This window comes from Manis javanica, chromosome 4, assembly GCF_040802235.1.
Source record: "Manis javanica isolate MJ-LG chromosome 4, MJ_LKY, whole genome shotgun sequence".
In the NCBI taxonomy this organism is placed as follows: domain Eukaryota; kingdom Metazoa; phylum Chordata; class Mammalia; order Pholidota; family Manidae; genus Manis; species Manis javanica.
This window is the reverse complement of record NC_133159.1, coordinates 173,298,106-173,323,511: the sequence shown is the minus strand read 5'-3', so window position 1 is coordinate 173,323,511 and position 25,406 is coordinate 173,298,106. Positions and strand designations below refer to the sequence as shown.

The 25,406-nt window shown below is 40.7% G+C and overlaps 1 protein-coding gene across 16 annotated transcripts in view; it reads right to left on the bottom strand.

Annotated features, from left to right (window-relative positions):
- Positions 1 to 25,406, bottom strand: part of MAP2K6 (mitogen-activated protein kinase kinase 6) — a 144,826-nt gene that overhangs the window by 58,826 nt on the left and 60,594 nt on the right. For 8 of the 16 annotated variants that reach the window (XM_073235843.1, XM_073235845.1, XM_073235844.1 and 5 more), the window contains exons 1-10: positions 17,725 to 17,858; positions 17,570 to 17,636; positions 8,722 to 8,770; positions 8,029 to 8,142; positions 6,553 to 6,672; positions 5,603 to 5,719; positions 4,886 to 4,937; positions 2,843 to 2,970; positions 1,890 to 1,967; positions 574 to 713 (exon numbers count right to left, since the gene is read on the bottom strand). In XM_073235843.1, the coding sequence (XP_073091944.1) occupies positions 574 to 713; positions 1,890 to 1,967; positions 2,843 to 2,970; positions 4,886 to 4,937; positions 5,603 to 5,719; positions 6,553 to 6,672; positions 8,029 to 8,142; positions 8,722 to 8,770; positions 17,570 to 17,636; positions 17,725 to 17,743 (884 nt within the window). In that variant the 5' untranslated portion in view covers positions 17,744 to 17,858. Of the gene's footprint in view, positions 1 to 573; positions 714 to 1,889; positions 1,968 to 2,842; positions 2,971 to 4,885; positions 4,938 to 5,602; positions 5,720 to 6,552; positions 6,673 to 8,028; positions 8,143 to 8,721; positions 8,771 to 17,569; positions 17,637 to 17,724; positions 17,874 to 20,171; positions 20,330 to 25,406 lie in introns of those variants that run through there. The other 8 variants (XM_073235851.1, XM_073235852.1, XM_073235853.1 and 5 more) reach the window with 5 other exon arrangements.

Below are 25,406 nucleotides of genomic sequence, written 5' to 3'. Positions count from 1 at the left end.
CCTGCTTTGCAAGACTTCCGGGTAACTAAGTTACAGTCTGAAACTACCTATTGTCTTCTCACCCAAGGTAATTCTTAAGTAGCCCCCAGTGGGTCCTACCATCTTTCTCTTTATGCTCAAATCAAGTACCAAACTGCTTGTAGCTCCCAAAAGGGAGTTTCTCACTTTTGTGATATGATGCACAATATTCCTTCTGTTTGGAATACCTTTCCCTCTCCTCTTTCCCTTTCCCTTGGAAAATACCTCGCATGTTCTCAGCTCAGGATGTATGTCCTCCAGACGCCCTCCCCTAATGCCTTTCCTCAGCATTCCCCAAACACCCTGTGTGCGTCTCCATCGATGGACCTGCTGTATCGCCCTATAATTACAGACTCGTGGGGCTCCCCATTTGTCTTTGAGCTCAGTGAGAGCAGGGGCTGCGGTAAAGGTACTTTGACTCTCAGCATCGAGCGCACACCCCATAAAGGCTTTTGGAAGGAATGTATGCCTAATGGATTCAAACCAGTGGAAGAAACCCGTGAGAACTCTTTTTCCTTAACTAGGGCACCTGGGGGGTGAGGCCGGTGCTCTTACCACTGGGAGGTAAAGTCAACAAACTCTTCGGAGAACTTGTCTGCAGGGAGTTGCGGCGATGGCTCCTCTACCACCTGTTTGAGCTGCTGGAAAGGAGTTCCCCACGAATCGTAGGGAAACCGAAGGATGGCCAATTCAATCTAGAGAGGAAAACACGGAGACAAGAGCAGAAAGAGGGCTACTTGAAGGAACTGCTGGGTTTTGTTCCAGAAAAATAGGGGGGAAATACAAAAGTGACGTGCAAGCAAAATCTGGGGGGAAAATACACTAATAATATGTTCTCTAGCAATTTTCCCCCAATTCCTAGTGCTAGGGATTTTCAAATATTATCCTACTAAAGACAACCATTAAGCCTATTTAAAACTGGGCGCTCACTAAAATCCACTATGACACCTAATAAAATCATACGCCGGCAGTATTAAACTTCAGGATGTAAAGCAACCAGCTTTTCAAAGGTTTCGTAGGAAAAGTAATTCTCACCCTAAGACTTTTACAGGGCTGTACATCTGCTGCCATCTGCAGGTCCCTGGCTGGAATGAAGGGAAACAAAACAAAACAAAACAAAACCCTAGGATCAAACGACTGATCTTTTTTTTGGAATTGAGTAAGGCCACTTTGCCATTACAAGATCACATGTATTCTGGGCGGGGACATGAAATAACTCACGGGATTTAATCAGCTGCTGACCCTAGGAAGGAGCCAGGACCTCAGTGGATAATTCCAGGCCTTGGTGATACACTGAAAATTGGTGATCACCACAATGATGAACCAGGCATTCATCGTATAACTTTAGGGCTGTTCCTAAGGAGATGATCCTATTCATTCTCATGTCTTTTGGCTCTACTTGACCTCAACAGCCAAGACTTCTCTCTTAAACATATTCTAGGAAGCAGAGTCTATGTCCTGAATAACAGTTCTATTCAGGTCCACATACATTAGCACCCCTTGAGGAGCTTAAGCTTCTTCATGCCTTGATTAGAATAATTTCGTTTTAAACTATAAGGGTAACTGTCAAGAACTATAGTTAGACCCTCTCATTTTATGGATGAGGACAGTGAGACATTCCATGTGACTCCATCAGTTACTCAAGCACATCACTAGTTCATGGTGGAATAAAGAGACAAGCTGGGGTTCCCCATCCAGCCCGCTATTTCAACTATACCACATTGCAAATCATTGTCACTCAAAAGCTCCTGTAATCTCAGGCAGGACAGGGTGCCAAGGCCAGCAGTTAGGGTGTCTGCCTTTTGGTCCCAATGCCCCATTTCAGCTGCATGCCCAGAAACCCCGTGCCCAGGATGAGTATCATATGTTACCATTGTGATGCCCAGACTCCAAATGTCAGACTTCACACTGTACCCCTTCTGGTTGAGCTCTGGGTTTATTCTTTCAGGCTGGAAAAAAGACAGAAAAAGACAACTGAGATAATATTCTTAGCTCGATAAAGTCTCTGGGGGTGGAGGTGGCCCAGCTGCCAAGTGACTTGTTTTAAGCTGATAACATGTCTCCCAGGCATAGAAGACTCACTAACTACAATAAATATTGATGTCTCCATGGGGTTTTCCTCATTCTACAGTAGTCTTTTCTTGGGGATAGTAATGAACCAAAGTCTACTCTCAATTCAAAACTCATTTCAATTTTGACCTAAGGAGAAATAGTATATGTGGTACAAAGCCACTCTGCCAGTCTAGAATCTTCCTGTTAAAAACAGTCCACAACTCAATTAAAAGGATCAACAAGAGTCACTGGGCTACTGTCTGGTGTTAATAGACCCAAACAATATTTTAGCTAAACACAGAGAAGCAATGTTTCAGTCCCAGACACAAATCCACTTCAGAAAAATACAGTAAATGTCCTTTAACGTCAAGGGGATCCCAAGGTCTCTGCTAACAGCAGTGAATCTTCCCAGCCATGTGTTTCTCTCAGGACTAACCTAACTGACCTGTTAGGGGAATTTAAATGCTATTTACTGTCCTGCCCTCAACAAACAAGGAAGCAGTCCCCGTAACTCACTGTGGACAACTGTGTGAGCTATGTATTTATTGTTTACAATGCTTTTTGTCCTTTACTTGATTTTTTAAAAATGACACACACAGAGCAAGTGACTAAGGATTTCAGATAGGAAATACTTAAGGAAAAAGAAGATGCAGAATACTTCTTGCATCTTAGGCCCGTATTAGTTTTCCCTCTGTGGCCATCCATTCCCTGTTCCCTGGCATGGCTGGCCGGCAATTGCGTTCTCAGTTGCCGCCCCAGCTGCTGTACTTACAGCCATGTACGGTTTGCATCCCGCGTCAATGGTTTTAGCGACAGAGTCTACAAGGTAGCCACTGATTCCAAAATCACACATCTTGACTTGGCCCAGAGTATTGATCAGCACGTTGGAAGGCTTGACGTCTGAAAGCAAGAACAGCCAGGTGTCCTTCATCCCGGCCTGCTTTGCAGATGCATGTCTCTGCCACCAGAGGGCCTGAAATCTCCATTTCTCCCTCACCTGCCTTTCCCTATGAGGCCCAACACAAAAGTAACTGACATGCCTGCCTCAGTTACATATGTGTTCATTGCTTTCAACGTGATTTTCTATTTCATGTTTTGTCCTGCTTGTACTATTGTGAATCTACCAATGGAAAGGCCTGTTTCCCCTATTTATTTTATCATCTTCATTGCCCCCATATATGTAGTAAAAATGTAACAAAGTATCACTGAATCAAATGCCCAGGTCCACAGTCTCCACTACTCAAAATGAGTAAGACCTAGAGATCTGCTGTGCCTCACTGACCTGCTAATGAACAACATCGTATTGTACACAAAGATTTGTTGTGAGGGTAGATCTCATGTCAAGTGTTCTTAGGACAATAAAGTGATTTTTCAAAAGCCCATAAGCCTCTACAAGAGGGGTGCCAGAGGTCACACAGTGTTAACTCACCAAAGTATTCCAGACCATAAGATGCACCCCCAGAGAGATAGAGATTGTTATCTCTGGATAACGGATGTAGAAATTACAGCTAATTTTTTCCCTTTGATGCTTTTCACGAAGGACGTGTCATCAGAAGAAACAAGTTATTCTAAAAACTTTAAAAATTATCCCTCATAATTTTCCCCTTAAGTCAAATGGCAGATAGACCAATTTCATTTTATTACTTTTCAGACCTTACATACATTTCCTAATATGAATGAAATACTTTACAATTTTGAAACAAATCCTTAAACATCAGTTGCACTTTAGTGGGTGATCCACATTCTTCTTGCTTTCGGATTCCTCCCCAACTTCTTCTCCCCTCCTTCCTTCCTATTTCTCCAATTTTTAATGATAACACTTAGTAATAATAATAACAGGTACACTGTGCAAGACATTACCTTACTGGCAGGCTCAGATAGTGTGAGAATTACCAAATCACTATGACCTACTAGCCATCAATCTTTCCATTGATTTTTCCTTAGACGTGGCTGAGTGTATCTCTTCCAAGAAACTTTCCTTGACTATAGTCACCTAGGGCTAAACATTTCTTTGTTTCATATTCTATCTATACGACTTCCATAATTGGTACTTTCATATTTCTAATGTGGTTTATTTGTGTCCAGGTGTTTACTGTACATTTGTCTTATTTCTCTATCAAGAATCCCCATGTGCAATTTTAATGAGAATATGCTTTCTTCCAAGACACCTCTCAAGGCATCTGTTTTAGTGCTGTATGTCAGAAAAATGATTATGAGATAAATGGATGGATGAATGGGTGGATGAAAGACGAAAGAATGGATATACAGGAGGATGGATGGATGGATGAAGCGATAACAGGCCAATAGGAAGGAAGAAAGAAAGGGAAAGAGGAAGAGACAAAACACAGATTTTTGCATCTTATCCTGCCTCCTACTGTCTGAAAGGGCCATGCTTTATACTAGAGCTTTTCACACTTTTATTGTACCTAAGAATTCTTCTTAATAATTCAGATTCTGATTCAGGTGGTCTTGGGTCCCATGATTCTCTTTTCTAACAAGCTCTTAGGTGACAGTCAATACTAAATGAATTTTTGTGCTAGTCTCTAAAATGTTCAGTGGGGTCATCCCACAGCTCTTCTCGGTAACAGGTATTTTATATTCAATTTAGGTGTAACGTAAAGCCCATGCTTTGTTATGTCCTCAGACAAGATAAAGAATAGCTACTTATATGATTTGTTGTCCAATCCCAAAGGAAAACCCCTCAGTTCTCTTGCCTGACTGAATTCTACTTCCATCCACTAGAGGGGGAAAAAATCCAGGTAAAGGAAATGAGTTTTACAAAAGGAACAGCCACGGCAGCTCCATGGATGCTTACCTCGATGAATGACAGAGAGCTTACTGTGTAAATGTTCTAACGCTTTTACAATCTGCAAGAGAAACACAAGACAGGTTTTCCCCATCACTGGAAAGAAATCAAATGTCAAGTATATCCAGATTTATTATCCCTGGCTGAAGGTCACAAGGAGAGGTCTTTTCTCCAGCAGCGGCGGTCCCATCCGGGAAAATGCACAGGAAGTGAAGCGGACGGGACTCCGCCCACCGGAAAGGGCGGTATCTTACAGCAGAGAGGACGCCTCGCTCCGCTATCCTGCTTCTCATTTGGCCTCCAGCATTTTTTTCCCACCTCCCTTCTGATCTCATCGCCATTAAGGGAGCAGCCCGTGGTGCCACTTCATTTTCTTCTGCCTTCTTCTATGCCTGTAAGTCCTAGGAAAACATTTAAAACTCTACACATGAACGACAAAATAAACTAATGTGAGAATATAGACACCAGGAATGCAGTCCTAGCAGATGAAGGCGCTGCTCAGAGGCATTATAACTGAGAGTTTACCAAACCGCGTCAGTGGTAGAATCCTCTACCCAGTGCTCAGGAAGAAAAGCATCCATTTACCCAGCCAGAGATGCACACATACACTCAACAGACAGGTACTAGATGGAAGCGATGGTGGTGTTTGAGATACTGGGGATACAAAGATACCTAAGGGATAGACCTCTCACATTCTCCGGGTGGTAGGGTTTGTGATGTACTCACAGAAACTGCTATTTTCCCTAAGATGTCCTCTGGTATTGTTTGGCCTTTATCAATGACTTGTTTGTAGAATTTATCTAGTGACGTATCCATGAGCTCCATGCAGATCCAAACATCACCCTGGAGACCAGGAGCCCGATTGGTTCAGAGATTAAGAGAGAGGATGAAAAGGAAAAAGAGGAAACAGTTACCACCTGTCAGGAAGAATGAACTATTTTTTACTTGACTTTTTGGAGGAAATGCAGTTTTCCTTCAAGATCTCAAAGGATTTTATAAACAAGCAAGTTTATCTACCAAGAGCGAAGTAGCAGACAGCCCATCAGAACTTGCACGGGATCACGTAAGAATTATTGTTGAAAACTAGGATCTAAATACTAATAGACACAAGCAATAGAATCCCAGAAGCCCGAGTCTTTGTTGTTACTGCCCTCTAGGAGTTAGGTCTAGATGCCTACTCCGCCTCTGACCTCCCACATGGAGCACTGGCAATTATAAATCAGAAGGCTAGTTTTAAAAGTGAGGTGATGCATCATAATTCATATCATGGTAAAGTGAAAAGCAGACGTAGAGCAAAGAGACAAACATAAGCTTGTATGGTACATAAACAGCCTACAGGAAGGTTATCAGGTGGCCAAAAGACCAGAATATAGCAGATTTTAAGGAATCTCTCCAAATCAGTTTAGAGACGATTGAATCATGGACAGTTCTGTCAAAAAGGACAAACCAAAACAAAAAGAAAAAAGGGAGCCTTAGCATCTTCAAAAGGGCTTAACACATTTGAAAATACCATAGCTTCAAGCCAGCCTTGCCCTGGGGCATGTCATCATTGTATAAGCATAAAACTCCCTATAGAAGACACATCAAAAAGGACAGGTACATGGCATTTATGTGATCAGAGAAACATTTTTTTAAGTTATTGTCCCCCTCAGACTTAGAATGGAAGGATCACCCACCTCCCGGAAGAGAGCGCCGTAAAAGGTCACCGTGAAAGGACAGTCCACTGTCCTCATGGAAATATCCAAATCCATCAGTAGCCTTTTCTGCTCCTGGCTATTTACTGTGGCTCGGATCCGCTAAATGGGAATGCATGGAAAAATGTATGGTTACTGCTCTGAGGATGAATCAGTCAGTAAGCCAGGGGCCCTAAATAGTACAATAATTCAGCCCACAACTTCTAGCAAGCACCTTTCAAATATCTACTGTTAAGTGATTAGCTATGTATAACAAATGAAAAAAAAGGAAGACTTACTCATTTGATTTCCCAAACAATCCCTGTTATGAAGCAAACTCACAATACATTCTGGAAAGTGTGCAAAAGTCTGGGAATGTATTTTCAAGTTACAAAAACATTCTGGTTTACTATATTATGTCTGTTTAGTACAAAGAGGCCACAGTATTAATGACTTTGTGGCTGATTCGAGCCCTACAAAAAAAAATCCAAAAGCCCCTCTTTGGGAACAAATAAGACTATTTGGACAAAATAGCAAGTGTTAGAGAATTGATACAACTATGGGAAATGATTGGAATCAGACAGAAATGGAGAAGCTGTTCATTCCTATCCCAGTGCTGTCACATCAGCAGATGTAGCCTTCATAGACATGATTATGTTTTAAATTACAGTAAAGATATCCTATCATTAGGTTTTCACATTTTTTGCCTACTTAACAAGAGTCTGCAAAGAACAAAATGAAAAATCTGTAAGGTAAAGGAAAGATACCCATTCTCCAAAACAAAGGGCTCCAAATCATCTGACCATCCACACCCCTAACAACGGCGCAAATCTATTACTCATCTAGATGCTAATTCTCCAAGGTCCTTCCAAGTATCTCCTTAAGAAATATGCAATGATCCTAAATTTCTTTTATTACCTGAAACACTACTCAACTTCATTCAAGATACATCTTACCCTCCTTTTTTCTACAAATGGAGACAATTTTCTCCCTCAGTTCTGGTTTCCTGATTTTCAGGGACAACTCTTTAAAAGCAACAGAATATAGAATAAAACACACTTTTCAGACATAACAACCAAATGCAACATATGAACCTTTATGTGGATTCTGACTCGAACAACCAATGGGGGTAAAAACAAACAACTTCTGAGATGATTAAAGTAATTTTAGTTTGGAACTGGTATTAGATGACATTAAAGAAATAATTGCTAATTATTTTGTGTAATGATAACATCATGGTTGCATAAAAAAATTAATACAAGGGAGTCGGATTTATCAGTTTAAAAAAAATCAGTGGATGCAACTCATGCTAAGGAAGCATCTTCCACACATTTGGAGGGAAATACTGTTCTCTACAAATTACCTTTTCTGTTTCACCCCACTGAAGATTGTTTTACTTCTAGGAAAAGAGCTGATTTGCAATTGAGATGGACAGACATACAGCACAGATAGAAAACGTTTGGAGAGTATCAACGCTACCTTCACTGCCATGATCTGCCCGCTGGGCACGTGTCGCATCTTCTCCACCACCCCGTACGCACCTCGGCCCAGTTCCATTATAGGCTCCAGGTCATCCGCCTTCACCTCAAAGTTCTGCAAGACAGACAAGTAATAATGCAATAGGAAAAAGAAAAAATAAACTGACCACAGACTGTCTTGTCCTTTCTCAGGTTTCTGCTAATGTTCTAAGGATCATTTCTGATCCAGAAGCTTTTCCTAGCAGTTCCTGAAGGCAAGAAGTGCCAGGAGATGGAGACTCTCACAGCATGCCACCTGCTCATCACAGGCAATGCAGAGACCCAACTCCAATTCAGCTTCCAAATCGCTCATCCAAAGCTGTCTACACTGTGGACCCTGAGCCATGCCCCCTGAATTAATGCATAATCCCTTTGCTAACGGATGGCAACTAGACTGATGCACGGCCTTCGAGGAAATGCACCTCAAAGAGAATCATGTACTCTCCCCAAATACATTCTGTCAGGACCACGAGAGCCTGATTTCAGTTCGGCATTCAAAGCAGCAAGAGCTCCACATTCCACTTCAGTTTAAATTCAAACTTTTTGGACTCAGCCCTTCACAGCATGTTATGAAAGATAAATTTTTCAATGGCTACTCAGAAAACATATATGTAAAATGGTCAAGATATTAACTGGCAAACATGATGGTTCTTACCTGGTTTCCAATAGAAATGCAAGCTTTGGAGTCTAAATCTCGAGGTGGCCTAAGAAAGAAAACAGGGCAAAGAAATAATATGAGTTAGTCAAATATGCCCTTCCCAAATTATATGCAACTGGACTGGACAGATTTATTTTCTTAGGAATAAGGGGAAATTTCATGAGTAAAATCAAGCAGCATTAAAGTGTCAATAATGTGAGTTTTGGAATAAAATATACTGGGGTTTAAATGACTTAATCTCTTCAAGCTTCCATTTCTTCTTTAACATGAGGATAGTTGTACACCTACCTCACAGAGTAGGAGCATTAAATAAGACATTCCAAGTAAAATGTTTAGCAGAATGTCTGGCATGCAGCAAATATCAAATAAATATGCCCTACACCTAAATAATTATACTATACTATTCTTGTGTATCTTATACTATTCTAATAAGTCCCCAATTTTTTTCATCCAAAAACATTAATGTGCCCAGTGACCTCACTTTTTCCACACTTGCTTTAAAAAAGAAACAGTAATAACTAACCTAGCCTAATGCTATGTAACTCACAAAATTAACAGACCATAAGAATTCCAAATCTATCTAGTCCCTGCCATCTTCTAGGTGGGAAAAAGGTCCACAGAGGTGAAATGACTTGCCCAAAGACACAACTAACCCAGGTCTTCTGATTTTTAGGTCAAAATACTTTCTTTTCTGCCAGGCTTTCTAATCCACTTATGATATTTCTCCTACACATTCTGTACACACTACCCAGGGGTCATCTCAGCAGCCAGAGGTTTACCGATTCTGGACTCCATAGAGAAAGCACGTAGTCCCCTCCCATGTATTTAATTCTACCCCTTCAAGGCTACCTGGGTTGCTATCAATCCACTTAAGAGAAAGATTGGCTGTGGCTATGCACCTGACTAGGAGCCTAGAAAAGCATTTTCTTGAAATAAATGCACCGAAAGTATCACAGCCAAAGTAGTAAATGCCAAGAAGCACACTGTGAATATGAGCAAACGAAGCAACTAGAGGCTAAAGACAGGAGAATCCTGGTGTAGCCAGAACAAACGGGGACCGGAGAGGTGGAAACTCAAGTCTCCCTGGGGACATTCCGTGCCAGAACTGTCTCGAGAAAAATACAAGGGAAAATGGGAAGAAGGGACGATGAAAGGAAGAAGGAAAAAAAACTTTGCCAATGACAATTTTTCCCAACCCTAATGTGTTACATAATTCCACCCCTTTTGCTGAAACAAAATAAATAAATAAAAAGGAAAAAGCAGGAATAGAAACACAGATATAAACATGAACCCAGGGTTTTCGTGGCAAGAATTCCCTTACCTCAAAATCACTTTGAAATGCCTTGAAAACATAAAATAAAGTTTCTCTATACTAACTTGAAAACCAGGGACGGGATGGGGGGAGAGAAAGGAACACCACACACAAATGGCGGCAATGTTTTTATATGTGTTTTTGAGCAGGGACTTTTTCTTCAAACATGCTTTGCAGAGTTTTACATTTCTAAAATTCCAATTTTTCATTCTTAAAATTTCCAAAGCTGTGTTTCTTTAGTTGTCGTAATGTGTACGGACTGCAAAGGAACTTTGAAATAAAGATGAAAATTACTTGAAACATATGGCTAACACAAGCAATAAAAAATCCTTTGGAATTGTTTAGACCCTTCCTTTTCAAAAGCATGAAGCAATGTGGCAACGGAAAGGCCACCGGTTATCTGGAACTACCTCTGCTTTCTTGTGGTCCAATGAGGGTTTGGGGCTTTCTTGTCGTCCAATGAGGGTTTGGGGCAAGGCCTCTTCCAGCTCTGATAGTCTAGCATATACGCCAGGGCTCAGCACATTTCAGTGTTGGCCCATCTAAGAATGATTTTTACAAGTTTAAAAGGCTGTCAAAAACAAACAACAAAGAATATGCAAAGAGGCCCTGGCCAAATATTTACTCTCTGGCTTTTTGCAAAAATAAAAATAAAAAAGTTCGCTGACTCCAGCTTTATACAAATCCTGCATTATACCTCTACCTAATAATAGGAGGCTGTTATGCCGTTTTCCAGGTTCAGAAAAATGAAACCCAGAAAATCTCAGTGGTTTGCTGAAGCCGCACTGCCTCCACAGAGCTGAAAACAAAACCCTCATCACCTGAATCGGTTTTGACCTATAGAGAAAAGGAAACACGCTGAAAAATAGGGCTCGGTGCTTTACCTGAATCACACACACACACACACACACACACACACACACGCACGCACGCACGCACACGCACACGCACACGCACACACACACCCCACCCCCACCCCCCATGAGTAGTATTATTCCTATATTCTAGATAAGAAACTAGCTTGGAGTTTCACAACCTTGCTCCTCAGTAGTGAAGCCATGATTCCAAGCCAAGTCTAATTAAATCCTGCTCCCAACACCCAGGCCTCCCCTAATGAAAATGATCAATCCACCCAAGCCCGAGGCCTTTGGGCTCATCAAGTCCGCCAAAAGCATCAAATGATGGGGCCAAGCCCGACAGTTCCTATTGGATTAGTTGACACCGTGTTCTGGCCAGACAGCATATTAGTTTGCCCAGGGCATTGAGTCTCCGCAGGAGTTGAAACTGTGGGTGGATGTTTTCGCTTGCTTATTCAGTATTTTAGTCCTCTGGGGGAAGAACTAAACTTATTACAAAATTCCTTCCCTGGAAGACCAAAGGTATTCCAAAGGTCACCTAGTATTACTTTTTTGTGTGAACAACTAGCTTTGGTTTATTATAGCAAGTATTTATTTATAATGCTACATGAGTAATCAGTCTCCTGGTTATTATGCAACTATTATTCATCTATTCAATAATATTTATTAAGCATCTACTTGGGCCACAGACTGTGCTGGGTCCCTTACATAAAATATCTTCTACAATGTTCACAACTCTTAGAGGCATTATTGTCTTTATTCTAATGTGATGACTTGGCATGGAAACAGATTAAATAATTTGAATTCCCTGATTTGAAAAGACATACACACCCCTATATTTATCACTGCTTTATTTACAATAGCCAAGATATGGAAGCAACCTAAGTGTCCATTAATAGATGAAAGGATAAAGAAGATGTGTACATATATATAATAGAATATTATTCAGCCATGAAAAGAAAAGAAATCCTGCCACTTGCAACAACATGGATGGAGCTAGAGGGTACTATGCTCAGTGAAATAAGCCAGGTGGAGAAAGACAAATACCAAAAGACTTCACTCATTTGTGGGGTATAACTGCAAAGCAAAACTGAAGGAACAAAACAGCAGCAGACTCACAGAACCCAAGAATGGACTAGCAGTTACCAAAGGGAAAGGGTTTGGGGAGGGTGGGTGAGAAGGGGGAAGGGGATGAAGGGACATGATAATTCACAATCACAATATAGGCAGGTCACAGGGAAGGCAGTACAGCACAGAGAAGACCATTAATGACTCTACAGCATCTTACTACGCTGACAGACAGTGACTGCAATAGAGGGGGTGAGGACTTGATAATATGGGTGACCAATGACACCACAGTGCTGACTAGGTGAAACCATCATAAGATTCTATATCAATGATATTTTAATAAAAATAACAACAATAATAATAAATTGAAGTCATTCAAAGGCCTGTGAGATTAGAACCCAGAGCCACACAGTGAAGTCTTCTCAACTGCAGAAGTAAAGGTCCTTGTCTCTCATTCCACTAGCCATGAACTGTTTGGCCACAGTCTCTACCAGTCTAATGGGTAGCTAAGAGCCCATACTTGACAGTCAGAGGGCCCTGAGTTTGTACAACAGGGCTCTACTTTATTATTATTATTATTCAATCACAATTATTCCAATAATATATTATTGTGACTATTATAATTATACTAAATATTCTTATTCTTATACATTATATTTATGTGTTATATATATTATAAATTATAATATATTATATAAATATATAATTATAATATTATCTGCTATTATAATGTTACAATAATATAAGAATTAATAATAACAATGCTTGGAGCAACCTTCATTGAGAAATTACAATGGAACAGGCACTAGGCTAGACACTTAATGTGGGTTGACAGCTATTCCTCATACAACCACATTGTTTATTCCATTTTCCAGAAGGGAAAACTAAGGCTTAATAGGGTTAGGTTATTTGCCTAAGGTATTCAGCTAGTGAAGTTTAGATCCCAACTACGAATGTAGATCTAGATCCAGCTAGATCCCGAAGTATTATCCACGACGGTATGCTCGACTGCTTTGAGCAATGCACCCGACCACAGTGCAGGTCTATTTTCCCATTTATAAAATGAGTCACAGTAACTGCCTCCTGAGTTTCTTGGGAGGGTGAAGTGAAATAATACTGAACAGCATTAAATAGATTTAGAATTAGCTGCTGCCAATCAAGTAAGTAACAGTGCAGAAACCTGAATCAAAGACACACTGGCATTAGTCACCAAAAGAAAGCTCAAGCAGAGCGACCACACACAAGGAGCTAAGGAAAATGGGGCTCTGTCCCAGGAGATTTATTTTCGTGCAGTACCGCAGGAGGAGGCAGGGTGTAAATGGTAAGAGTCACCAAGCCACCCTCAAAAAATTGCACAGAAAAACACAAAATGGGGAAGCTACTTCTTCAGGAGTACAGATTTAAGTGTCAGTATTAAAATAATAAATAATAATAAGCCTCTCTATGAGCTGTAGTGGTGGAGTCTATAATAATGAAGTGACGATGCCCTCAGCTTCACCCACTGAAAAAAAAAGTATACTCAATGCTTATTCTACCCCAAGAGGGACAGACCACACAGACGCTATGTGTGTCCATGCATAGGTTTTTATTCATTTGTTTATACCAACGAAGGATTTATGGTGGTTTTCAAAAACTCATAAAATAGAGAAAATTAATAAAATCAGAAGAAAGTGAAGAATAAAAATGTAAGACAGCTAGGAGGTATACATAAAAATGTATCCCAAAGGAACAAATAAAGAGCAGAAATTAATAAAATTGAAGATAGGGGAAAAAAAGAAAAGTTTTTTCTTTTTTTTATGTAAAATTTATAAACTTCTTACAAGATTGATACGGAGAGAACAAGAGAAAAGACACAAATCACCAATATCAGGAGGAAAAATACTGGGGTTATCACAACATATCCTGCAGCCATTAAAAGCATGATCAGGAAATAGTATAAACAACTTTACTCTCATAAATTCAACAACTTATATGAAGTGAACCAATTCCTTGAAAACCACAAAGTACCCAAACTTACTTTGATAAAATAGACTGCCTGAATAGTCCATACTTATTAGAAAAATTGAACTCTAACTTAAAAGCTCCAGAAAAAGAAATACCTAGGCTAAGTTGGTTTCACTGGAGAATTTTAGCTAACAGTTAAAAAAAAGGGGAAAAAGAGGAATTAATGTCAATTTTATACAATGTCTACAGGGGGAATAAAAGTAACTCAGTCTAATTCACTTACAAAGCCAGTATTACCTTAATACCAAAACCAGAAAATAACAGCACACATCACAAAAACCCACTATAGACCAACATCTCTCATGAACTTAGACACAAAAATCATCAACAAAATTTTAGCAGATTGAACCCAAGGATATATAAAAAAACAGCATACCTCAACAAAATGGCATTTATTTTGGGTAGGTAAGTTTAGTTCAATATTTAAAAATCAACCAGTGTAAATTCATACCAACAGCACAAAGAAGAAAAATCTATAAATTGATGCACAAAAAAAGCATTTAACAAAATTCAACACACGTTCATGATAAAAACTCTTGGTACACTAAGACTAAAAAGGAACTTTTCAACCTCATAAGCAGTATCTACAAAAACCTAACATCATGCTTACTGGTGAAAGACTGATGCTTTCCCTCTAAGAACAAAGCAAATTGCCTACTCTCACCAATCTTATTTAACACAGTACTGGACATTCTTGCCACTGAAATAAAACAAGAAGATAAAAGTCAAAAAAACAATACAGTTTTCAAAGGAATAAATAAAACTCTATTTGCAGAAGACATACCATCTACATAAAAAACCCTGAGGAATCTACCAAAAAGGTCCTATAACTTTTAAGTGAATCTCTTAAGGTTACAGGATACAAGATCAACACAGAAAAACAGATGTTCATTTCTATATATGGATAATGAGCAAGTGAAAACCCAAGTCAAAAATGGAATTTATAATTACTCCAAAAAATGAAAATACTTAGGTATAAATATTAGCAAAACTTAATGTAAAGAATCTATATGATGAAAACTATAAAATACTAATGAAAGGAATCAAAGGAAATCTAAATACTTGGAGAAATCTACCAGGTTTATCTTGTATTGGAAGACTCGGTGTAGTAAAGATACCCATTGTCCCTAAACTGATCTATGGGTTATACACAATTCCTACCCACATCTCAGCAAGTTTATTTGTAGAGATAGATAAGTTTACTCTAAAACTTATAAGAAAAGAGAAAAGCCCTAGAATTAGCCAAAATCATTTTGAAAATTAAGAACATATTAGTGTGGAGAAGGGACATAGTGGATCTGTGGCATCTTGCTACACTGATGGACAGTGACTGCAGTGGGGTATGGGTGGGGACTTGATAATATGGGTAAATGTAGTAGCCACATTGTTTTTTCATGTGAAACCTTCATAAGCATGTATATCAATCATACCCTAATAAAAAATTTAAAAAAAAAAGAACAGAGTGTGAAGAATCACCTTTCTTAATGTTAAAGCTTACCATATAGCTGTAGCAATTAGAGGGGTTGGCATATAAATCAATAGGCAGAGAGATAGACACACAGATCAACGGAACAGAAAAGAAAACCCAGGGATAGACCCAACCAAATATGCACAGCTCATGTCTGACAAATTAATATTTGGCACAATTAAATATTGACACAGGAGCAAAAGCAATTCAATGGAAGAGGAATAGACTTTCCAACAAATGGCACTGGAGTAATTGGAAATTCACTGGCAACAAAATAAAACTCAAACTAAACCTCACACCTTATACAAGAGTTAAATTCAAAAGGTATCACAGGCTTAAATCTAAAATGTAAACTATAAAACTTCTAGAAAAGAACATAAGAGAACACCTTCAGAGCCAAGGACTAAGCAAAGAGTTCTTAAAACTGTCACCAGAAACATGATCTGTAAGAGGAAAACTGGGTAAATTAGATTTTATTGAAATAAAAGGATGAAAAGACAAAATACAGACTAGGAGAAAACATTTTTGTCACATATCTAACAAACTCCTTGTGTCTAGTATATATAAAGAATTCTCAAAACTTAACTTTAAAAAAATAATTACTAATTGCGGTACTGGACGTATATCCCGGGAAAACAAAGACTTATTTTCAAGTTTTCAAGAACTTGTACATGAATAGTCAAAGCAGCTTTACTCATAATAGCCCAAAACTGGAAACTACCTATATCCTCTTCAAAGGCTACAGTGTTAAACCAACTGTGGTATATCCATACCACGGGATGTAATTCAGCAACCTGAATGAACCTCAAGGAAATTATGCTGAATGAATAATGCCAGTCTCAAAAAGGAGATGCATGATTCCATTTATGTAACAATCATGAAATGACAAAATTTACTTCAAATTACAAAGTTTTAAAAGTAGATCCCATAAAGACCTACACAGTACAGGGCAGCCACATATTTGATTCTAAGTTCTGGAGAAACCAATCAAAGAGGAGAAGTTATTAGTTACACAGTCCCTTATGCGGGGGAAAAAAACAACCAGAGAGACTGAAAAACCCAATGTTGACAGCAGATCCGGAAGGAACTTCCTCCTTCAGATCCTCACGAAAGGGACAGTCTAACCTTAGTTTGGCCCTCGGGCTACAGTCCAGAACCCTGAAGAGCAGCCCTCCACCTCTGCTCTGTGCCTAGAGGTTGTGCAGTGTCAAGTTTCTATTCCTCATGGAAGCCAATGACCGGTGGCCTCAACCAGGTCTTACAAAAGATAGGCTCTTTCTTCACCAACACACTCCAACATCAGGGGGTGCACTTTCCGATAGGATGGATCACAGCTAAGCCCAAAAGCCTTTACAAAGGCAGGCACTTTCGCACAGACGAGCGAAAGCCTTGAAAAAAATTCCAGCTGCCACTGGGAATGGCCTGTCTGTACTGGCTCAGCCTCTCTAGGGCTCCTGCTGTTACGGTTTTCCTTGAAGTTTCCATCCTTCTCACGCCCAGGCTTTGACAGGTGGTCATACCTCCAGCTGGACAGGTGGTCTCTTCGCCACCCCCCAGAGAGACGAAGAAGCAAGGGAGGGGCTCAGGAAGAGGCTGTCCTGCTTCGGTGGGACTTGAGCTCATTTAGGAACCCGGGCCAAAGCCTCAGCTAATGAAAAAGCGTTCCTTCCGCTCACTTTGCCTCTGTTTATGTGAGACAGGATTGAGGTGTCAGGATGCTGCGTCCTTACCAAATGCCATCTTTCCAGCTCAACACAAGTTTTATAGTAGTGGCTCTCACAGGGATTGGCTTATTTGCTCAAATCCATATGGAAAAGGCAAAAAGCCCACATCCAGGGACCTTTCTGGACTCACACAGGACTCCATCTGCCAAATGCATTTGTGACACTCAATTTTCCGCCAGCCCGTAATGTGAGACACTCAGTCCAAAGCCATCCCTTCAGTACAGACCGACCCCACGTGGGTCATGTAGGTGTCAGAACAGCAAGCACATGGCTTCCCCCTCTAAAGGGCTCTCTTTCTAAAAACTATTTCCACAGGCAAGCTATCGTTCACCAGTCCAGAAACGAACCCCCATTCCCAGGCACTCTGCCAAGTGCAAGTGTTCAGGTTAAGACGATGATCTTGCCAACTTACGTGGAACTGGTCTGAGGTTGTTCAAAAGCTTCTTTCGGAATTTTCAGGCCAGGGTTTCGCTTCTTGCCTATGGGGAAAGACACAAGGATAGGGTTAAGGTCTAACTCACAGTGGGAGAACAGGGGCACTGACCGCTGCAAAGGAAAAGGGCTGACCTGGGCATGGAGCTCTCATTTGGCCATTCCGAGCGCCACAGCAAGTCTGTGAGGGACAGGCCCCTGGTCCCAGGAAAAGCTTCCCAAATACAGAAAGCGGCCACGGAGGGTTTAAATGGTGTAGGATGAAAATGGCAGGATAAGAATGCCTACTGTCTTGACGTAAAGACCTGCCCTTTCCTTCCTGCTGAGGGATTGTCATTCCACTGTCTTTGTTCTTTCTTGTTCTCAACAATATGAACGGTAGGTGGTGTTGGTTTTAAATTTTTTTTTCTTTTTAATGTCAAATGTTGTCACCCTTTATCTCAATATTCCCACAATTTTCTAAATTGATCTGTAAACAACTGATAAAAATTAACCAAGGAGGCAGAGATAAAATACTTCCCCAGCGCTCTGCCCTGCCCCTTCTCAACCACCTGCCCCAAGGTGAGACTCGTAGAGAGGGGCAGAGAATTATTTGTTTACATTTACCCTGATCCAAAATGGATTAAGGTAACAGATGAGCTCGTGCAAGGTGATGCTCCTTCAGGGCCAGATGGCAGTGTAACCAATGTGTTATCCCTGGGCTGAAACTACAAGAGAGCTTGGCTCCAATACTTCTGTTTGATGAATAAAAAGAACAGACTGAGAAATGCCAACTCAGGAAGCTGATCAGAGAAAATAGTCTTTTAAGGGCCCAGGGTTTTCCTCATCTAAGGAGATCCTGTGCCTCTTTGTGCTCGACAGGGGAAACCAAAGCAGAGCTGGATAGAAGGCCCACAGTTCTATTCTCTTTCCCCCTCTTCGCATGGCAGGTGAGCACAACTGAGCTGACACAAGCCTGGACAAGGCCCTGCTTAGAGATTCTGAGCCTGCCAAGAAATTAAAAAATCAAATACTGTAACCTCCTTGCAGGAAAAAGACATCCAAAGATTCTGGTGATTGCTCAGCATCGTGCAGCCAGCAATGACCCACCCGGTCAGAATCTGAATCCAGGTCTCTAACCACCCAGGTCAGAACTCTTTCCCCTATTCTGTGATGGAAGAACTTAGAGGTGACCAGAGAGAATGGGGGTGAGGGGATATGGGATTTTGAGTTTTTAAAAAAACAGCTTATATCTGGTTCCTTTCCTCGCCAAGTGACTTTCAGAGTCACATTTTTTTGACTTTCAGTGTCCTCAACTGTAAAATGGGGAAATACCATCACTACCTGTCTTACTGGACCTATAGGAGGCCCACAAGGTAAGACATACAGAAGGGCACTGAGATAGGTTAAGTAACTGTTCATTACCATCAAGAGGAAGGAGCTGTATAATCGTTTTAAAAATAAAAAGTTAGTCATCTGAGAAACTCATGAACAGAATCGTTCATATATTCCACAGCACAATATAATGTATAATCGAATCCTTTTTTTTCTATGCTTTCAAAATCCAAAATCTAGTTCAATTTAGCCAAGTTGTATACAGCCAAGAAAAAAAAATATGCTTGGCAGTAATCAACACAGAGAGAGCCTTTCAGGACCACCTTCCCTCTAACAGGCCTTATCTCTCTCCTCATTTGGGCTTATCAATGTGTTTCATAACATTCAAAACTCACCATTTGCTTTCTTCCTGATGCAGTTCAAATGGTCATTTAGCACACATCGCTAAGTGAGTCAGTTAGGACACTACCCAGAGCTGCACTGTGTACCCGCAGCAATGCTAAGTGCTGGATCCGGTGGTCAGAACCCAAATACATTGATGGCCTAATTCCAACAATTCCCATCCACGGGCCTCAATCAGACAGAGAGGGAATTCTACTTTAAAGAGATTTTCTAGTGAGGAATGAATGGCAAACCCGACTTGTCCAGATAACTACATACATATACCAAACCCATGACAGGTAAGCCGGCTAATCCCCAGGAGATACCACCCTGTAGTCATCTCAGCTAAAACAAAACAAAACAAAACAGAACTAAAATATATTTTGCCTGTGAAAAAAGACTCCCCAGTTGCCGCTGAAGTGAGCCAGAGGTGGAAGTTATTCTCAAATTCCTACCTCTCTCTCTTCTTCATGTCTAACTCAGCGGTTATAAGATGTCAAGAGAAAGAGCTACTTATGGAGAAAACTGCCTTTTAAAAACTTTCAATGAATCATTGCACCATAGTAGAATATTAGCAATTCATTAATAGCAATTATTACTATGCCTCAACAAATCATCAAAATGTCTATGCAAAGAAAGAGTAAACGAGAGAGAAACCTTTCAACAAAGAGACTAAAGGATTAAAAATGACCAAAACTATAATAAGGTCTTGGAGATATGAGAAGAAGAACCCTGCTTCTCTTCTGACAGCAACAGGAAAAACAGTTCCAGGAGACACACAAAATCTAGTTGAATTACACGGTTAAAAAATACCCTGCCTTCATTTTTAAACGACAAACAAATAAAGCAAAAATCACACACACCCCAACATTCCATAATTCACTTACTCGCCCATCCCTGAAAAAGTAGCCGGGGAAGAGGCCAGCAGTGACTCTGAGGAAGTTTTCAAGGCTGCAAGGAAGACTAGCAGAAGAAAACATCACAAAAGACATTCTCTGCTTTGCTCCCAAGAAGATCACACTTCAGCAGAGAGAAACAGAACTGAACTGAACAGACTCCGCCCCCTCCTCACGGGCGGACTGTAGCAAACCTCTGCTAGTTTATTGTTCCCGGGAAATGGCAACTCCCGAAAGGGGGAAGGGAAGCGGGTCCATCTGGACACCAAGGCATGAATACATCTGTCAAGAAATTCTGGACAGTACCACACACCAGCCTTTCTACAAATGCATCTTTCCTTTCTTAAAAGACAGAAAACAATCAGTTTCCAGCTGTGTTTATTTCAAAGCAATCTGTTCCACCAGCAAGGCTGCCCATACCTGACCCGCACGTTGAACACATGTTAAAAAAAAATTAATTAATGTGAGGAAGACACAGGAAGGATAAAATTAAATGGCCAACTATGTTAAACAGCCTTTGGCCTTGGAATTCAAAAGCAAAAATGAAAAATATATCAGCAAAAGCAAGAGCTCTGACATATCTCTAGTGTGTCAGAGGCTCGTAACAAGCCTTCTCAGAGAGAGAGAATTCTATGTATTTCCAGCTTTGACCCTCTGCTGGGCACAATCTGCAGACAGTAAGAAAGCCTCACTGGCCCGATGGAGTATATAGGCAGTACTATATTACATGGGCCTGTGTCACACCCATGCCTGTTTTCTCTGAAAATATTGTAGCCTCACCACACACATGTATTTGCGAAATTCGTCTCAAACCAAAGCTGGGTCATTATGATCCTGGCCTGGAGCAAAATGGCACTGGAAAATTAAAACCCTGCCAATAGTTAGAAAACATTTACCAGGCCACAGCAATGTTCACTCAATTTGTACCAGAAATGATGGGGTACACGAGACCTCTTGCTCAGTACCCACTTGGGAAGGCTGCACAAAGAGCTTCTCTCATGTGCGTTATTACATAAAACAGAAGATTGTGCTCCAGCACCAATCCAACAGCAAGAGGGTCCCACCGGGTCAACAGAAGACGGCCTCCGGAGGCTGGGCTGACGCCTATATATTGGCAGCTAGGCTGAGGGTTGGGGAGCATGGTTTTGAGGGCTTACGGTTATTGACACAGCTTTACAAAAGAGGGGGATTGCTTCCAGGGCCACGTTTATTTTCAAAACCTGTTTCCCAATGTGAATGGGATTTCTAGCCAAGTGTCGGGCAACCTGGAGGTCTTGGCTGCCCTCTCTTTAATACTTGCATCTGGGCTTAAGGTCCAAGGGTAGCTGGCACTCAAATGGGCAGAGAAGTGTCATTTAATGTTATTAAACTGCAACGATCAGCTGTGAAACAGCTAAGGGAGCAGCACAGAGGGAAGGGAGCACAGGGAGAAAGCTGGCCTTACGACGGCAATATGAAAGGGGACACACACGCTTCCATGCCCCCAAACCACTGGATTTTGCCCCCTGCTCAGGTGGCAGCCAGAATGCCAAATTTCTTTTGAAATTACATAAAATTTAGAGAAAGTTGAAAAGCTCATTTCAAAATACACAGCCATTTAGATTTCAAGGAAGGAAATGAATCTCCTGGTACCTCGGTCCTCCCCTTCTTTGTGTTCCCTCTGCCCAGAGGGCTCTAGCTGGCTTGTGGACTGGAACTCAAAGTTGCAAATTCAGCTCGTTTATCACATGTCCCACAGAACCTTCCTGACTTTCCGGAGCACTGCTAAGGACCACTGTCCACAGGTCTCAGCTTTCACATTCCAGCATCTCGCAAACAAGATGACCTAAATGCACTTTACCGCACCTCTGATGTTTTCCTTGAAAATATCCACTCTGTCTAAAATATATGCCCACGACTGTCTTCCATTGATATTCCTCATACCTACTGTCACAATCTCAAATTACTTTATTTTTGCATTTAAGGACTTACTTTTGTATTTATTTATGACTTATTTTTTATCTATCTTTCCAATATAAGTTTCATTATGGCAGCGATTTGCCCAATGCCTGCACATCATAAATATTTGTTGTCTGAATATTTGTTGTTCTTTTTCCAACTGTTTTGAAAATTAGCATAGAGCCCTACAAAAACAAACACACAACAAATGGAACAGAGTAGAAATAGCACAAACTTAAATATCAATAAGCCCTCATGTTAAATCCCATCTGTGCCACTAACACTATGACTTTGAAAATATTTCTTAAACTCAGTTTCCACGGAGATGACAGTGACTCGGATCATTGAGAGAATTAGTTAATGGCACAATATTTGTAAAGACTAGCAGCATCTAATATGTGAGAGGTGCTCAATAAATGCTAGTTTCTTTTCTCCCTTCCATGTCTATGTTTTAAAAATGAGCTAAATAACATGTTCCCTGTATGGGCAACTTATTTCTTCATATGTCATCCTCTGTTCTTCCCTTCTTGTGTTACTTATGTTTAAATTACATTTTTCAAACATTTCATCAAACTTGAACCATATTCTCTTGGTTCCTACTGAGTATGGGCATATTTCAGCTCTGTAGACTCCAGGTCTCTGGGAGTGAGGCCTCGGAACCCCTATCTCTTATAAAGGACTATTTTTTTAGAGCAGTTTTAGGTTCACAGCAAACCTGAAGGGAAGGTACACCAATTTCCCAGACGCCCCCTGCCTCCCGACATTCCCCCCCTCCAGAGTGGGACATTTGCTATAACTAATGACCCTACACAGACACATCATAATCACCCGAAGTCCATAGTTTACATTAGGGTTCAGGCTCACTGCTGTACATTCTATGGGTTTACACAAATGTATACTGGCATGTACCCATCGCTACAGTATCATACATAACATTTTCACTGTCCTAAACATCCTCCTGCGCCCCACCTATTTATCCCTCCTTCCCTGCAACCCCTGGCAACCACTAATCTTTTCACTTTCTCCATAATTTCATCTTTCCCAGAATGTCATATAGTTGGAATCATACAGTATGTAGCCTTTTCTGATGGGCTTCATTCTCTGAGTGATAAACCTTTAAGGGCCCTCCATATCTTTTCATGGCTGGATAGTTAATTTCTTTTTAGCACTGAATAATATTCCATTGTCAGGACGGACCACGGTTCATTAATCCATTCACCTACTGAAGGGCATCTTGGTTGTTTCCAACTATGTGCATATTATGAGTAAAGTTGCTATAAAGATCTGTGCCCAGGTGTCTGCGTGGACTTAAGTTTTCAGCTCCTTTGGGTAAATGCCAAGGAATATGATTACTGGATCATGTGGTAGAAGGATGTTAGCTGTGTAAGAAACTGTCAAACTGTCCTTCAAAGTGGCTGTATCATTTATTCTTTTTAAATCCAAAGTGGCTGTATCATTTATTCTTTTTAAATCTCCACAAGTGATTGAAGATCCCAGACAAGGATAAGAACCCTTGTCAAGTGAATGTCTAAGTAGAGTGTGTCCTTTTTTCATCATTTCTCTCTTTATAATGGTAAGGTCACCTTCTCCCGGTTTCCTGTCACTTCCCCAATCACCAATCAGTTCTTTCTGGCTACTAAAGAATTCCAAATGAAGTGCCACGCTGGGCTATCTGTAGCTTTGAGCCAAAACACTCCATAATTCACCAAATGCAGATGTTACAAGAAACAAAAAGTTCATCACACTACAAATACTGCTTTGGAAGGGTCATGAGATTTAAAACCCAGTTCCTGTAATACCATAAAGTGTGTGTGGTATGCAATATAAGCATCACACTGTGAATACACAACAGGTTCAAAGCAGGAGAGAGGAAATTAAGCAAGGGAAATGAAAAAATAGAAATGGTCTCACAGACGAAGTAGTCATTTCAGTGGTCCTTTGAAAATTGGTAGGAGTTGAGGGTACACAAGGGTTCATTATGTCTTCTTTTTATACACTTAAATGTTTTCATTTTTAAGAAGTTTTAAAAAAATACTGAGTAGGATTTTGGCAACCTGAACTTGGAAAAGCAACAGGGAGCTGGGGAGTAGAATGCGGGTGAGCTCCCAATGATAGTGCAAAGGCACTGTGGTATATTCAGAGAATTATGAGTTGTCCACTCTGGACAAAATGAAGGGTAGTAACAGAAGGCAGGAAGGGCTGGTTGGAGCCAAAGACTGAAAGAATGTTAAGTAATCATTTTTTGATTTCAGATTTAAGAGAAGCCATCTACGGTTTTCAGCAGAGGAGGTCATGCCATATTACATATGCTTCAAAAAAAATAATGCAACAAGATTAATCTAGCATCTGCAGAATATTTTGCAACTGTGATACATGCACACACACAGTCATACACACAGGTATAAACCATGTATATGCACCTCGGTGCTTGAAGCTTCCAGGACTTTGCTTGTGTTTTCCCTGGAATGTTTCTTATCACCTGTCTCCACTGGTCACCTCAACACTCAGTCAAGCATGTTTTCCTCCAGGAAGCCTTCCACAAAACACATAGAATAAATGCCCCTCACCTGTGTGGTTACCGTACTCTGGCCATATCTTTAATGTTCCCCTTCCTACGCTGATTGATCGGACTGATCCGCTCACCCGTCTCTGGCACTAGAGTGCAAGCTCTTCAAAGCCATCCCCCTGTGTCTTATTCATGTATAGAGTAAGGACTAGACCCAAGAAATAAGAGGCAGAGACCACAGCAATCTAATAAATATGCTGCCTAAACTTCACAGAGGTAAAATCTATAGGCTCTAGTAATTGACTGGATAAGAGTTGTAGATCAGAAAGTTAGTAATAGTTCTGGTGGTAGTAGCAGTAATCTGGCTTTTCTACACCTAAATGAAATTAAGTAAAAGAGGAAAGTCAGACCAGGTGGTGTGGACAGTGGGGAGAAGGCAAAGAATGAATTTAAATCAGATATGTTCAGTCTAAGACGCTGGAGGGACATGTTGCAGATTTCAAGCAGACAAACGGAGCTTAGGAGAGGGGTGGGGGGAAAATCATGTAGATTGGGGAGTGACAAAGAAGTAAAAAGCTGAGAGAGTAAGGGAAACAAGAAGAGCAGGAGAATGGAAGACAGTCAAGCAAGTGCATTCCGAGACAATGAGATGTGAATCAGTGATGGACACACATTCAGAAATGGTCCTATTGTCAAAGAAGGAAAGCATATGGAAGGCATTTCCTACAGCCTCCTGTGATGGAAGCTCCTTTTTTAGACCTGGTAGAGCTGAAGATGTTTTG